This window comes from Harpia harpyja, chromosome 12, assembly GCF_026419915.1.
Source record: "Harpia harpyja isolate bHarHar1 chromosome 12, bHarHar1 primary haplotype, whole genome shotgun sequence".
NCBI lineage: Eukaryota > Metazoa > Chordata > Aves > Accipitriformes > Accipitridae > Harpia > Harpia harpyja.
The window spans coordinates 34,202,620-34,217,300 of record NC_068951.1 but is presented as its reverse complement, the minus strand read 5'-3'; the positions used below and the strand labels follow the sequence as shown (position 1 = coordinate 34,217,300).

General features: G+C 47.4%; 2 protein-coding genes across 11 annotated transcripts in view; one reads left to right on the top strand and one right to left on the bottom strand.

Annotated features, from left to right (window-relative positions):
* The window catches only part of AP2M1 (adaptor related protein complex 2 subunit mu 1), a 159,846-nt gene extending 154,559 nt beyond the window's left edge, over positions 1–5,287 (bottom strand). The window contains exon 1 of the mRNA XM_052805085.1: positions 5,269–5,287. The gene's annotated coding sequence lies outside the window, so the exon portion shown is untranslated. The remainder of the gene's footprint in view (positions 1–5,268) is intronic.
* Positions 1–14,681, top strand: part of ABCC5 (ATP binding cassette subfamily C member 5) — a 74,437-nt gene that overhangs the window by 48,540 nt on the left and 11,216 nt on the right. For 8 of the 10 annotated variants that reach the window (XR_008237713.1, XR_008237714.1, XM_052805067.1 and 5 more), the window contains 3 exons: positions 12,156–12,296; positions 12,954–13,105; positions 13,545–13,661. Coding sequence is in view for 8 of the 10 variants with exons in the window: in XM_052805067.1 (XP_052661027.1) it covers positions 12,156–12,296; positions 12,954–13,105; positions 13,545–13,661 (410 nt within the window). In the remaining 2 variants the exon portion in view is untranslated. Of the gene's footprint in view, positions 1–1,410; positions 3,489–4,608; positions 5,503–12,155; positions 12,297–12,953; positions 13,106–13,544; positions 13,662–14,681 lie in introns of those variants that run through there. The other 2 variants (XM_052805073.1, XM_052805071.1) reach the window with 2 other exon arrangements.

Here is a 14,681-nt window from a genome sequence, read left to right as displayed (position 1 = left end):
AGGATGTAACAGTGGTATAGGACATTGTTTTCTTACTGTAAAGAGACCTACCTCAGGTTACTAGGTCCTGCATAGTACATTGCCATGATCACTGTACACCATTCCCGTTTTACAGGACCTGTGGCCCAGGTGGGCATGGTTGCTCCTATAATAGCCGTGACTTATTGAATGGTCAGCGTTGCATGTCTTTGTCAACTTGGACATTTTGTAGCCTTAGCATGTTTGCAAAATGTCTCATTGAGGCAGAAATCTGAAAAGTAAATAAAACTATTTTGGGTTTTGTAAATTTTATTGGCTTAAGTAGTTTGTTTTGGGCACATAAATAACTTCTCACCTTTTTGAGCCCTGGGGGACAGTTTTTGCAGGCTGGTTTTTTTTCTTGTCTATGCACCATGGCCTGATCTTTCTTCCTTCAGAGTGGAAGTGTTTCTTTAAAAGTGTAGTGGGTAATTTTTGGGCCCTCCAGCATGGGGGTGGCTTGCAATATATGTATGTTTGTGTTGAGTAGTACAGGGAGTAATAATTTATAATGTAAGTATTCAAGCCAAGTAGCAAGGGGGGAGGTCAGACGGAATACAGAAGATCCTTCTTAGGCTCAGATTTTTCCACTTTCTTTACCTGCAAGCATTACTGTTTATAATGTGGACATGACTGCCAAGTCACAGCAACAAGCATTTCTACCTACCAATACCACAGGCAAATCATGGTATTAACGGAGCTTACACTGTAGTTTGAAGAAAGCACAAAAAGCATCATTTGTTGTAGTTGTTCTTTAGTAAGTCTTGTCCTAAGCAAGAATTAACTAGCACAGATCTTGCCCTGCTCACAGGCCTGGACCCAAGCTTACTCTCTGTCAAGAACTGGCCACCACTTTGCTCAGTGTTACTCAATTCAAGGAACAGTGTGACTGACTGTATGTTGTGGTTAGGAAAGGGAGAAGCAATAGGCCTCTTTCCAAAGAACACCTGGCTAAGTGGGGGGTTCTTTTGTGTTCAGAAACTTGAGGACAAAAAGAGAAACTGGGGAGAGGTAAAAGGGAGCAGGGGTGATAGGCCAAAGAGGTAATGCCCTGCTTCTTCCCTAAAAGTAGAGCTGGGTAGAATGTGAAGGTGAAGGTTGCATACCTTAAAGGGGGAGGGAGAGAACATGGAATGCACCTGCCTAAGACTGTGTCTAAACAGTTCAGTCAGTTGTCACGTGCAACTCTGTCAAGGACAGGATTATCTTGGGCCCTGCAGAACCGAGTTGACCCCATGAACTTAAGTATTTCCCTTGAAGAAAAAGGGCTAATGTACCTAGTTCTCAAGTGCCACTGGGGTCAGCGTGGCTTCATTTTGCAGCTAAGGCTGAGCTAATGGCAGTCTGAGCAAAAGGGGAGCCATCCTGATCTTGTCCTCCTTCTTCTTCCAGGCTGGGAGTTCCTTCCACTTTCCTGATGCCAGCACTGGTTCTTGCCTGGTCCAGCAGTGACCCAGTTCAGAAAGCTAACTTGCAGAAAGTTCACCCTCCAAAAGCAGGAACGCTGTACAAAGAAGGAGACAGGAAGGCACCCCTGGAAGGGAGGTGAAGTAGGGCTGCTCTTTTCAGTAGGTGCTAACTGTAACACTAGTATAGGTATGAGAGGAAGCTGCGCTCAGGATTCATTGCACCAAACTGCTGCTTCCCAGTTACGGTCTCCTAAAAACGTGAATACTTACCTGCTGCTTCAGCGAGCTGAAATAGCTCAACAAGGTGTCAAACAAGGGATGTGGACAGCAGGGATTAGCTCAACCATTTTGTTAAACCTTAGCTCCAGCGTTGTTACTTTGGAGTTACGGAGATAGACTGCCAGAGGGAAATGTTCTTTCTGCTGTAATCACTGATCTGCTTCATTTGGCACTTGTCTCCCAGACAGTACAGAAGTACTGCTTCTCACATGGGTAGCAGTAATTTTTTTACTGGCTTTCGTCCTGAACCACAGGAGCAAGCTGAGGCCTGGCCTAGGGCCCTGTCACTGAAATGGAAGGAAGAAACGTCAATATTTACAAACGAGACTGAAATATCTCTATCTTTGAAGCATTCTACAAGAGGTTGATGATGATGGGAATTTCCAGGAATTGGATCCTGCTTTAGAGTTTATAGTGTGATATCGTAGAGAAGACTTCATCCTGCGAGGAGTAGAATAAGACTCTGGGATTGGGACAGAGGCTTTCGTTAAAGAGATCCTATCCAAAATAGCATGGAGATAACACATCCTTCTTAGTATACAGCAAAGGCTGTGGGCCAAGACTAACAGGTGTGCAACTTGAGAGAGATTTGCCTGGGGTAATTGGTTTGCTGTGTCACCCTCAGGAATTTCAGTTGCATCAGTTTTGCTTATTCTGTCCAAACGCAGTGAGTGCAGCTGATCCCAATTCATTATTGTAAGCTTAGAGAGTCTTAAAGAGAATGTGTTCCTGCTCATCTCATCTATCTGATGAATGGAAACGTTGCACTTGCTTGGGACTTCAATCAAAACGCAGGTAGGATTCTTCTAAAATTACCCAGTGGAGTCAATGTGCAGTTCGATCGGTGTAATTAAGTCCAAAGTCAGGCCCTGAAGTTGTGCTAGCTTGACCACCTGAGGAAACTTCACCATTACCTGCTGTGAAGATCATGCAGGGTCCGATCCTGAGGTTGCTGGGGCTGTGCTCTGCCTATTAACCCTTAGATGAAAGCCAGAGGGAGATCAAGCAGTCTTAGTACATTCCTGGGAACAAAGTTTGAGAAAATACACTTGCTTCAAAAGGCAAATGGTATGAGTGAGAGGAGGTATCGGAAGGAAACAATAAATGCAGAGAATTTGATTTATAAAAGGAGGATGTGGAGAGAAAAGGTGGCAGGACAAAAAGTTTCTCTCTCTTAGAAGGGGATTGGGCGAAGACAAAATTCCTTCTTGAAGGTGCTTCAAAAGAACATACTGAGAGGATGCAGGGTGGCTGTAATGCCCTCATTGACCAAAGAGCTTTCCTGAATGCTGCCTTGTTATTTTTTACTGCAACTGTAGTGTGTGTTTTACTATATATAAACAATCACACAAAGGTTTTCTTTATAGTCCCAGCTTCAGGTCGGTCTAGGATAATACTGTGATTTGTTTTACCCTCAGTTCAGCTGGTGACAGCAGCCACATTGTGCTGGGGCCACGATTTCTGCCTCGAGTATGATGATACAGTGGAAACTCAATTGGAACTTGGTGCAGATGCTGCTGTCGCTAGTGTGAGGCTTGGGAGGCTTTTAGAATGTACCACTATGGGGTCATTAAACCCACAACCATGTAATAAATGTTCCGTGTCATCCAAAAGACGTGCCTTGGAGACTCGTCAGGCGTCTGAGGTAGGCAAAGCGTAACAGTGAAAATAACTTACAGAAGTGTCACTATATGGGGCAGAGATCTCCTGTACGCTGCTCTTGGGCTGCATGGAGTTCAAATCACAGTTAATTCCAGCACACCTCCTTCCTTCCAGATTACTGTTTCCTACCGTTGCCGTACAACAAGCAGTTGTATAAAGCTGATAAATTTGTGGTTTCTGTCCTTTCCGATTTAGGGAGGTAGCAGTGGATGGTGTGTGATTGATTGCCTCGAGCGTTGGGGAAGAGTAAAGCAGAGTAAAGCACGTTATACCTGAGCTGGGATCTGGGGGCAGTTGGCAGTGAGTGTTGGAGGCAGGCAACTACAGGCAGCCAGGGTGGGAGGGAAGAGATTAAAAAAAGGGGGGGGGGGGTGCTGGTAGAGGGAGGCTATTTAGGGTTAGACTGTGAGCTAGATGTGAGGAGTGTGACCAGGAACGGGATGAAGGAAGCCAAAATAGGTACTGGTGGGATGAGGGTGCGTGCATCAGCCCTGCTGGGAGCCGTGGTGTGGAGGGTTTGGGGTTGTTTGTCTTGGAGCTGGGAAGGGGGACGGTGAAAACGAAGTGTTCAGGCTGCGTGGAAGCAGAGCTGGCTGTGAGGCTGCGCCAGGGCAGGAGCAAACCGAGTGGGCCATTGTAGCTGTGCCAGTGGCCGTCCCCAGAGCAGGAGCAGGGGAATCTGCGGGTCCCTGTCCAGACAGCAGGGCTGGGGGGGCTGGCTGGGGGCAGAGGAGGAAAGCGCTCCGTGCGTGTGGGTCCGCACGCCCACGTTTTACGCTGCCCTGTGAACCGGGGGGGTACAAAAGGGGTACGGATGGATGGAGCCCCCGGTTGGCGTGCAGGAATCCACGCGTGGGTCAGGGTGGGCGTGCAGCGCGGATGCCCACACGCGTGGGTACCGCCCGCGGGCGTGCGCCGCTCGTGCCGGAAGCGGTTTCTGCGTACGCCTACGCCGGAGCAGCGCACGATGCGCGCACAGGTACGCGCCTGCCCGGTGCGCACCGGGCACAGCCGTGCCCCTGCACGACGAGCGCTCACGGGGACGCGCGTGCTTGCGCGGGAAGGCGCGTGTGCGAGGAGCGCCCCTGCCCCGCCCCGCGCCCGCACGCCCCGGAGCAACGGGCAGGGGCGGGCGCCCCCCACCCCGCTGCGCGCGCAGCCGGCGGGCGGGGCTGCCCTCGAGCGCCCCCCCTCCCCGTTGTCCCGCGCGCGGCGCCGCCTGGCGGCCGTGCCCGCGGCTGGCTGTTCCGGGCCCGGGCCCGGCGCTCCCTCGGCCGGTGCCGCGCGGGGCCTGCGCGGTCCTTTCCCCCCCTTCCCCGCCCCGGTCGCTCCGGCCGCCGGGGCCTCCCTCCTCCCCGCCCGCCCATGGATTTCACATAGCAGCCGCCGCCTCCTCCTCCTCCTCCGCCGCCGCTCCATGGCGGCTCCGGCTGCGCGGCCGCCCGGCCTGTGCTGCTGCCGCAAGGGGTCCGCGGCCGGGCCGGAGGCGCCGCCGGCCCCGCCGCCTCCTCCCGAGCCGCCGCCGGACGTGGCGTCGGCCTCCAGCTCGCAACTCTTCAGCCTCCGCCACCTGCACCTGGGGCTGGAGCTGCGGCCCGAAGCGCGGGCGCTGGCGGGCTGCCTGGTGCTGGAGCTCTGCGCCCTGCGGCCGCAGCCCCGCGCCCTGGTGCTGGACGTCCACCCGGCCATGCGCGTCCTGTCGGCCGCCTACCGCCGCGCCGCAGCTGGGGAAGCGCCCTGCTCCTTCGCCTTCTCGCCCGCCGAGGCCGCCGCCGCCGCCGCCCCGGCCCCGCTGCCCCCGCCGCCCTGCCCGCCGCCGCCGCCGCCCTGCGCGCCGCCCTGTGCCGCCAGCCCGCCCTCCACCGCCACCTTCCTCTCGGCGCCCTGCATCGCCGCCGGCCCGCTGCCCGCCGCCGCCGCCCCGGGGGAGCCGCCCGCCAGCCCCCCGCCCGCCGCCGAACCGCCGCCGCTGCCCCTCTTCGCCCAGCCGCCCTGCTCCGCCTGCCCGCTCGGCTTCAGGGTGGACCCCTTCACCGACTACGGCTCGTCCCTCACCGTCTCCCTGCCCGCCGCCCTCCAGCCGCACCAGCCCTTCCAGATCATCGTCCGCTACATCACGGCCGACGGCCCCGCCGTGAGTACCGCGCTGCGGGGGGGGGGCGGCGGGGCGGAGATGGGGAGGCAAAACGGGAGACGGCGTCCCGGGGCGGCTGGCGGTACCCTCCCGTCCCACCCGCGCCTTTCTCACGTTTTCCCCTCCTCCCGTAATCGACCGTCGGGGAAGCGCCCTGGCCCCGCGGCAAAGGCAGCGGGAGGTGTTTCACTCTCGGTCCCTCCTTTTGTGTCGCCGTCCCTCCGCTGCCTCTTCCCTCCTCGCCTGACAGCCGCCTGCCTGCTTGTCAGCGGCATCGGTCCCCGGCGGTGCCGGTCCCCAGCCTGCCGCCACCGAGCCCTGCGCGGTCCCACGCCGCGCTCGGCAGTGATGCTCGTACCCACCCAGCCGCCCTCCTTCCTTTCCCCGTCGGCCGGGCCCCCAAGGCTATTCACCCCCCACCACGGCAGTCGTTTTAAAGTTTTTCGTCCTTTAAGGGCATCGCAGTTCTTGGCGAGGAGCGTGAAAATTTGAAAACTCCTGCCTCGACTGAATTCTTCGGGACGAGTTACGTAATCGGCAAATACAGGAGCTTCCCTGTGGGTTTTGCCAGGTGCTTACAAAATCAGGCCTTGCGCACCTAGGTTGACGTTCCAACGAGCCGTGGTCAGGAGCTTTGAGAAGAGCGGAGTGAGATTCCACGTATTCCTACAAGTTACCTGCTGGAAAAAGGGATGAGAAATGGCCCAATACACCCATTTTGATGCGGCCGTGGGAGGTGCTCTCATGTCTGTGTGAATTAGCCTTCTTCAGTAGTGAGATGCTTTGTAAATTCTGTCACTTCTTTTAACCCCTGGTATTTAGATGCACTTTATTCCTGGCCTTTTAGGTGCTGTCTAGCAGATCTTGCGTTTTTAAGAACTTATGACAGTGAAAATATAAAGTTATCACTGCAACATTACTTCTTTTTGTCACTGTATAGCCCCTTCAGGTTGGGAATTGAACTAACGTGATTTTCATCATGTGGTTCTTGAGTTTATTTGCAAAAGGAATGTTTTTTTGAGAGTCTTGCAACTTTGATGCCTCTGTCTTGCCTAATGGAATTGACTCTCAGCCTGCTGGTTTGGTATTGCTGTTGCATTGGTCAAAACCAGTAAATGTGCGCATCTATTCGACTATTATAATGTATTCAATAAGAGCAGGCTTTGAACATAAGGTTTCGTGCAAAATAACCCAATAGTAAGTACATACTAAGCCTTTCATTATGAAAGTGTTGCTGAGTAGAATGAGTTTGCTGGATCTTTTTCTGTCTCATTTTAATACTATGTTGAAGCTCACAAAAATAACTTCATCCTCAGAATGATCTTAATATATTGGCTCACTCGGAATAGTGAGTTCCACGTGAAGATTTTTATTGACAGAAGTTTCCTTTTGTTAGATGGTGACTTTTTAACATTCTGGTCCTTCCCTAAAAGTGCAAAAATGAGGTGAAATTCTGGCACTTTAAAATTTCAGATCCACTTGTAAGTGAGGATATTGTTCCTTTTCACTTATGGAACTCCTGGTTTTACTATTTCCTTGTACGATACTCTGCTGAAGCTTTTCTGCACTGAAGAGGTATATGGGTGATGTCTTTCAGGGCCCACAGTGGGTTCAGAAGATTGTGTTCTTTGGTTTTTTTCAAGATTTTATGGAGAAACCTCTTTTGTCTACTCTATGGTGGGAAGGCTTTAAAGCTTATTTGGTGTTGCTCCGTGCTCTATAATCATTCTCAGTCTGGCCGAGCCATACCTCTCGAAGTACACGGTAACATACTTTCCTCCTCTCGAACAAATTGTTTTATTTTAGGCTAGCCTGTGCTTTCTGCTGGGTTTTGCCAGCCCTGTTGCTGAAGGGGCAGACTGTCCTGCTGTGTTTATGGAGGAATGATCTCAGATGTAATGGAATACTGATCTGAGACTCGGCTTTAGAAATGATCTGAAAACCGCAGGAAGGTGCAGGGCACTGATTGATGTGATCTTCATTAGTCTCACCTTGCATTAACACGTCGCCTCCTTGGCCTTGCACACAATCCAGGGTGAATGTTACATACTTGAGGATGCTGAGAGTAGGGCATTTCTTCCATTCCCTCTGTTGTTTGTCTTGCTTCCCCTGGATCAGACGTGAACTAGCTTTTCTTCATCCTGTCTTTTGAAGCCTTTACTGTACCTTTAATGGCGTGTACTGCTTCAGTTGAAATGAAGCTACAGGGACTAGTGTCAAAAGATTATTGATGGTTACAGTGTCAGGGGCATGCACTGCCCTTTTCAAGTGATACTGAAAAGTAGAAGCAGGCGTCCTTGCTGACATAAATCGTACCACGTTTCCTCGCTCACTATTGTAGATTTTGGCTGGCAAAATATTTGTCCTCGAGTAGCACCTGTTCTAGCTCTTCATGTTCGCATGCTGAACTATTTTTTTTGGATCCAAAGTAATTTCGTGCTATTGTAGTGCTATCTGTCATTGCTGTTTTTCAGCCTAGTGTTGCATTTTAATAGGGGTGAGTAACCCATATGTGTATAAGGGTGAGCTGGTTTATACTCGTGTCTATACTCGTGTCTAGTACGTTTCCTCACAGTCCCTTTTCTCTGCGTAAGCGAACAAACTTTACAGTGTTAAACCTCTGTCTTCTAGAAGTTCTATTTTCTTTGACCTTTCTCTAAATGTAATCTTTTTAGGTCAGGGTTTATTTTCTATGGGACCCTTAGCATACTTGTGGGACCTATAAAACAGTAAATTCCTGTTACAGTGCTGCGTGGACGTGTTGGCAGTAAGATCAGCAGTGGAGTTAGTAGTCTGTTTAAAATTGGAAACCTGTTGTCTTGATATACTTGGTTTGAGCCATCTGGATATGTTATTTGACTGTCCCATTATTTCTCCTGTGGAGGAAGGAGCCAAGATCTTTGGTTGTTTGATGGACATTGAGAGACAGCTGAGAGATTAAATCTGCCTTTCACAGGGCATTCCAGCTCCCTGTGCTGTTAGGAAACCATATGCTCGGTACATCACCAGTTTGCATCAGAAGCAAGACTGTCATAAATATTGTGTGTATCTCATGGTGTGGGCTGAAGGCACACGCTGATCAGGTGTGTCAGTGACAGTGCTCTTCCTCCCCTTCTTTTCCCTCACCCCTTACTTCTTGGTCCTACAAATACTCTTTCATGAGTTTTTTTTTTTTTTTTCCCCTCCCCTTCCCTAGAGAGAAAAATCTACATCTGTCTCTTGCCCACTGTGTCACACCTCTGATTTGGCAGCGCACATGTTAACACCAGTGCTATTTTCTTTCCATGACATCCTTAAATGCAAACCCCGGTCTGTGTTCTGGTATAAAAAAATGATAGCATTTCTTAATTTTCAGGATTCAGCAAAAAGGACAGCCCTTTTTGCAGTGCTGGGAACTTCCCTGTTGTTCCGTTAGATTTGTCCTGATTCCTCAGTCCTCCTAGAGTGACTTGTTGTCCTGGTGTGGTTTGCTCCTGTCACATCCTTTGCATCTCAGATGTGCGGTTTACTTTGTCATCAGATGGAGCGGCTTGTTGTTTGTCTAGAACAGAAGCTGTGGTGTTGCAGCTCTTCTCGGGAGCTTCATCAATAATGCAGGTAGAAACATGGAGAGATTTAAAATTGAAATAGGCTTAGCTAATTGCCTTTGTCATTTGCCAGATTTGGGTAAAAGATTGTAATCTAAGTCAATAAAAAATATGTTCTTGGCAGGTGCCTTATAAAGTGTGAGCTTCTTTGCAGTATGTGGGCAGGGGGAACCTGGACTGCCCAAAGCCTCTGTTCAGCAGAGGAGCCAAGCAGCAGGTTTTTTTACTTGAAATGCATCGTAGAACAGCTTTAATGTGTGAAACAGCTCGCCTGTATACTTGAAAAACTAGATAAAAATAATGAGCATTATGACGAGTCACGTATATTTCTGAAGGGGAGCACAGGAGGGATTTGGATATAGAGTAGATGATATGGCCCCAAATACTGCTCTGTCCCTGTGTACTGCTCCACCCCCCGTCCCCAGCAGTACCCTGCTCCTTGCACTCCTTTCTGGGATGCTGCTTATACTCGTTTTCCCCGGTCCATAGTCCTGCCTCTGTCCAGCAGCATAGCCTGGTCTATTTATATTACAGATCTATTTATATTGTTTCAGGATAACTTTCATCATTGTTCCAAGTGCATCTGGAAAGAGAGACGAAGGCTTGCCATGTAGCTGCAGACGTTAGGAAACAGGGGAAAAAAATACTTCATCCTCTGCAAATATTTTCCCTCTTGGCCTGTGGGGCTGGTGCTTCATTTAACTTCAACCAAATGTCAAATAAAGGGGAGCTGGTTGGAAAGAAATTGTCCTTAATTTATGGAGTTTCTTGTAAACAAGAATCAGCTTCTCAGTTCCCCTTTGCTTCCTGCTTATGTTTTCTTCCTGCTGTGGTCAGGGAGAACTTCCCCTTATCTCTCTGCTCTAAAGACATCATCTGTCAACCCTTTTTCCTTCCTACTCTAGTGTTGCAACTGAGGTCTGGTGGTGTCTTATATCTCTGTTTTCTTTGTTAGCCTTTTCTGTCTCTCAAAAAGCAAAGGAAACAGAACCTTTTGAAGGTGAGCCTCTTCAGCAAGGCCAATGATACAGGTTGTAAGTCAGACTTTTTGTGATACAAGCACAAAGCCACTGATCAGAGGAGTGTTTTTAAAAGTTGGCATTGGGGCAGATCTTGAAAAACTTTATTTCTGAGCCTCCTTCCTGGATCATTAGAAAACTACTACCCTGAATTAAAACATAGCACTTGCATTTTTATGTGAATGTGTGTTCTGGGCAGAAGCTATTAGTTTCAAACTGTGGGTTTTAATGAGACCTGTGTCCCCAAATGCCTTCTGGAATAGTTGACTCCAGTTCCACAATGTCACATCACAGAGATGATATTCATTGCCGTGAAATGCAGGTATCCATGGAGTGGAAATCTGTAGCTGTGTAGTGCACCTCGGCTGTGACCTAGGGATTTGGCCAGTGGCATGCTGAAATGCAGCATGTGGATTTGAAGAGTCGCGTAGCCTTAGCCCTCGTGGTGTAAGTGAGGCAAGGTTCATCAGAAGTCATGCTTTAAGCATGCTTCTGGCCCAACAGGCTTGAAACAGAAGAGGGTACTCTTAAAACAAATTTCAAGATAAGTATGCTGCTCTGAGATTAATTTTACTTCTAGATAAAGGTTTTTAATTTTGTAATGCCTCCCACCTAGAAAAAACCGCATTTGCCAGTGGAAGTGTGAACCTCTATACGAATAACTGAAAGCTGCTGACAGTATGTTTCCTTTCCTTACCTTTCACTGATCTCCAGGGGTACTGCTGAAGTGAATGATTTGGGAGAGGAGCACACTGACATCCGAGGAAAAGGGTCTGAAGGCAAGGGAAGAAGATAACAAGAAGTAACCTTATAGGACAGAGGGGGAGAGAGAAAACTTTGACTTCCAGAACACAGAGGTTAACTAGGAGACAGAATTGTAATATGTTGTTAAAATGAGAGCAGACATAGTACCCAGGCTTCTCTTCTGTAAGTATTTCATTGCTTTCTCTTGAGGACCAGAAATGAACTAGTGTCTGCACTAACTGCTATTCCCTGAATTCGGATTTATTGGTTGCTTTGATCTAAGAATTCAGCAGACTCAGAAGTTTTATTCCTTGCGCTTGACTGTTCCCAAGACTTCCAGTGGTTCTAACTTTATTGCAAGTTTCACAATATTTGATATTTTCCATAAAAGTTCAGCTCCAGAGTTCTAGGATTACAAGAAAATCCATATTTAAAATTGCTCCTACGTTCCAAAGTTGGAGGCAGGGAGCATGTGAAAGCACAAACATTGCATTTGAAACAGAAAACCAAAAAGGCAAATAACTGCACTTTTTCATATTATTCTTAATCTGTTCTAATTATTTGCTGAGGGTCTGATTCATGATTTATTTGCTGTTTGATACTGAAAATTGACATGCTCAGTGGTGTGGGGTTTTTTTGGTTTGTTGGTTTTTTTTTTTTTTTTGTGACCACCCAGAATCTCCTTATCCGCTCTGTAAAAAGAGGCCTCTAGTGTCATTGACCAGATGTTTCTTACATATACTGACTTTTTTGCATAGTGTCAAAATGTTTGATGCTTCAGCCAGCAGGGCAGTGTCAGGGTCAGAGATAAGGTTGTGTACACTGTTCAGCCTCAGGGTTTTTTGGTTTGTGAGTTTGGGTTTGTTTGGTTTGGTTTTTTTTTTAGCTTGCGTTACCTGACCCCTACTACTCCTGTTCATGTTGAATTAGAAACACGAAGGTATTCAGAGTACTCCCTCTGAGAAGAAGGTTGTGTGGATGTTTGTTAGGGAGTTGTTTTTAACCAGGCAAATTGATACCACAGAAATAGCGAGTGGCTGGAAGACACTATGTTGTGTGGCACCACTTGGTGTTCAGACAGTAAGGAATTACTCCGAGTAGTCATGGCAAATAAACAGGAGTAGGAAGATGTATTGTTAGAAATGGAAATGTGCCCTGTGCCAGGTATTCATCTGGGGAGCCAAACAGCTGAGGTGTTCCTTCTCCTCCACAATCCTCTTGATTTCAGGTTTTGGTTTTTGGCAGTTCATCCTTGTGGTTTTGTCCTTTTCCCTCACCTCTTCTTCACATCATGTTTCAACAGATCTGGTGGCTGGATCCAGAACTGACGTATGGCAATGCCAAGCCATTTGTCTTCACGCAGGGCCACTCGGTGTGTAACCGGTCTTTCTTCCCCTGCTTTGACACACCAGCAGTGAAATGTACCTATTCAGCTACTGTCAAGGTAAGTGATCAAATGGCTGTAAATGGTTCGTGGAGCACTGAGCTGCTGTTAACTTGTGAAAGCATAGTTACATTGTGTATGTACATATGATATTAAATATTAATTGTGACAGGGTTATAAAAAATACTGGAGTTTTTAGATCCCATTCTGGTTTTTGGGCCAGAATCAGGGCACTGTCCCAAAGGCAACTCTGTTACTGATCGCACTTGGCTCTTGCCTTACCTGTACTCAACACTGAAAGGGTAACCATGAAATGGATAACACAAAAGAGAGAGAGAATTTGGCTGGTCACTTCCAGTAGTGGTTATTGATGATAATACTCAACTGTATTTTATCAGTTCTTGAAAGGAAAAAACCAAAGTTTTATGAAAGCAGCATCAAATAATTTTGCATTTCATGTAGGTGAATAATTTGATATGTGGGCACTTTTGGGGCAGCTGGCATAAAACCCCATGCTATATAGGAGGAGTAATGTTTTTGGTTGGTATGTTTTCACGGGCTGGGTAGATCATGGTATAAAAACCTCACAGAAATCTTACATTTTGTGTTATCTAAATGATTGATTTTAATGTACATCCTCAAGCATAGATGAACAAAACCAGAGAGATCAGTGGTGTAGTAATTAAGCTGTGATCATCTAATGTGTTGGTCTTCCAGGCTCCAGCAGGCATACAGGTGTTGATGAGTGCTACCCAAAGTACCTATTTAGAAGAGGAAGGTGTATATCAATTTTACATGGAATATCCAGTTCCTGCCTACCTAGTGGCCCTGGTGGCAGGAGACCTTATACATGCAGACATAGGTCCAAGGTAAGATTTGCAGTGAGTTGGTTCTGCTTTTTGTGTCTCTCTACAGTGCTTCATGTTGTAAGTAGAAAATATGTTGAGTCATTGATAAGGGAACAGCTGGGACCATGTGCTGTGAGCATTCAGAGAGTTTGAGGTTTAGTTGGGTGTAAAGAAATTCATGGCACTGCACTGGCAAAGATATTTTCTTCTTTCATAAATGTTGCTATTGTCCCCTATAGTCATTACAGCTACTTGTCTCATTGCCTTATTTAAGGGATCTTTGATTATCTCTTGCCATGTATCCATAGAGTGTTAGCCTAAAGAAGGCCTGAGTCTGTTGTGAGACCTCTTAGCACTATTACCATACATGGAAGTGTGGTGAGAAGTCAGGCTATTTTTTTTTTTTAAGAGATAATTCAGTTTGCTGAAGTATCACCTGATGTTTTCTGTTTTCTGACAGGAGCAGAGTGTGGGCAGAGCCTTGCCTGCTGCCAACAGCCATCAGCAAGCTTTCTGGCATTGTTGAGCGCTGGTTGACTGCTGCAGAGAGTCTGTATGGCCCATATATATGGGGAAGGTGAGTTTAATAAGTCTCCCAGGAATGTGTAGTGGGAACAAAATAAAACAATCTTGAGAAATCATCCTGCTTTCTCCCTATGCTAGCAATAGCAGGACAAATGAGCCTCTCAGCTGGCAGCACTGTAGTAGTTGGAAACAAACTCTGGAGTTTTGTCTCTGCAAGTGGCAGAGAGGACCATGGAGGCACAGTGGTGTTTTGCCTGGTGTGGTGGGCAGAACTGGAGGTTTCTAAACAGTGGATCTTCCCTGAGGAGTGAAGGTTTTTCATACTATAGTGTTTTGTGATGCAAGTCCAACATTGGGCCAGACACCATTTAAAATGTATGGCAGTTTTATTTATTCATCTTACTTATTTTTACATGCGGTACTTGACATACGATATATTTATTGTGGTATGTCTGAGGGTGCTGAAAACCTGATTCAGTATAGACTCATTGAGAGTCCTAGTCCCTAAACCCATCATTAATAGTTTCTGAAGTTAAGCTTGTCTATGTATTAAAAGAAAATGGTTTGAGAGAATGCTTTCATTGTTTGGATAGGAGAAAATGTTTACAAAGGTGTCCTATATTTCTTTGCTAAAGGTAAGCAGGAAGAACGTGGTGGTGGTGTTAACATACAAAATGTTGCTTGAAATAATCTGAGAACACAGCCCAGTGTGCCAGTACTGATCATTGGTGGAGAAATTTAGAAAACAAAACAAATAGTATTGTTATGTTCTGAAGCAGACAGACTAGAGTCATTTTGCTGACGCTGCAGGTACACCAAATCAATTAATTTGTTTGATAGCTTCCCAGTGTGTCTCTTTCCTGGGAGCCTCTGGGGTCTCGACACTGTGTATGTGGTAGTGTTTTTAGAGTAAACTTAGTGGTTCTGGCTCTCAGATATACAACTTGTGATGAGTTTGTGTGTGTGACGGGAGTGTGATGCTTCTGGGAAGTGCTGGATCTGCTGCACATGAAAAGACTGTCTAGTCTTTACATCCAAACACACGCAGGTCCTTGGCCAACAGAATAAGCTC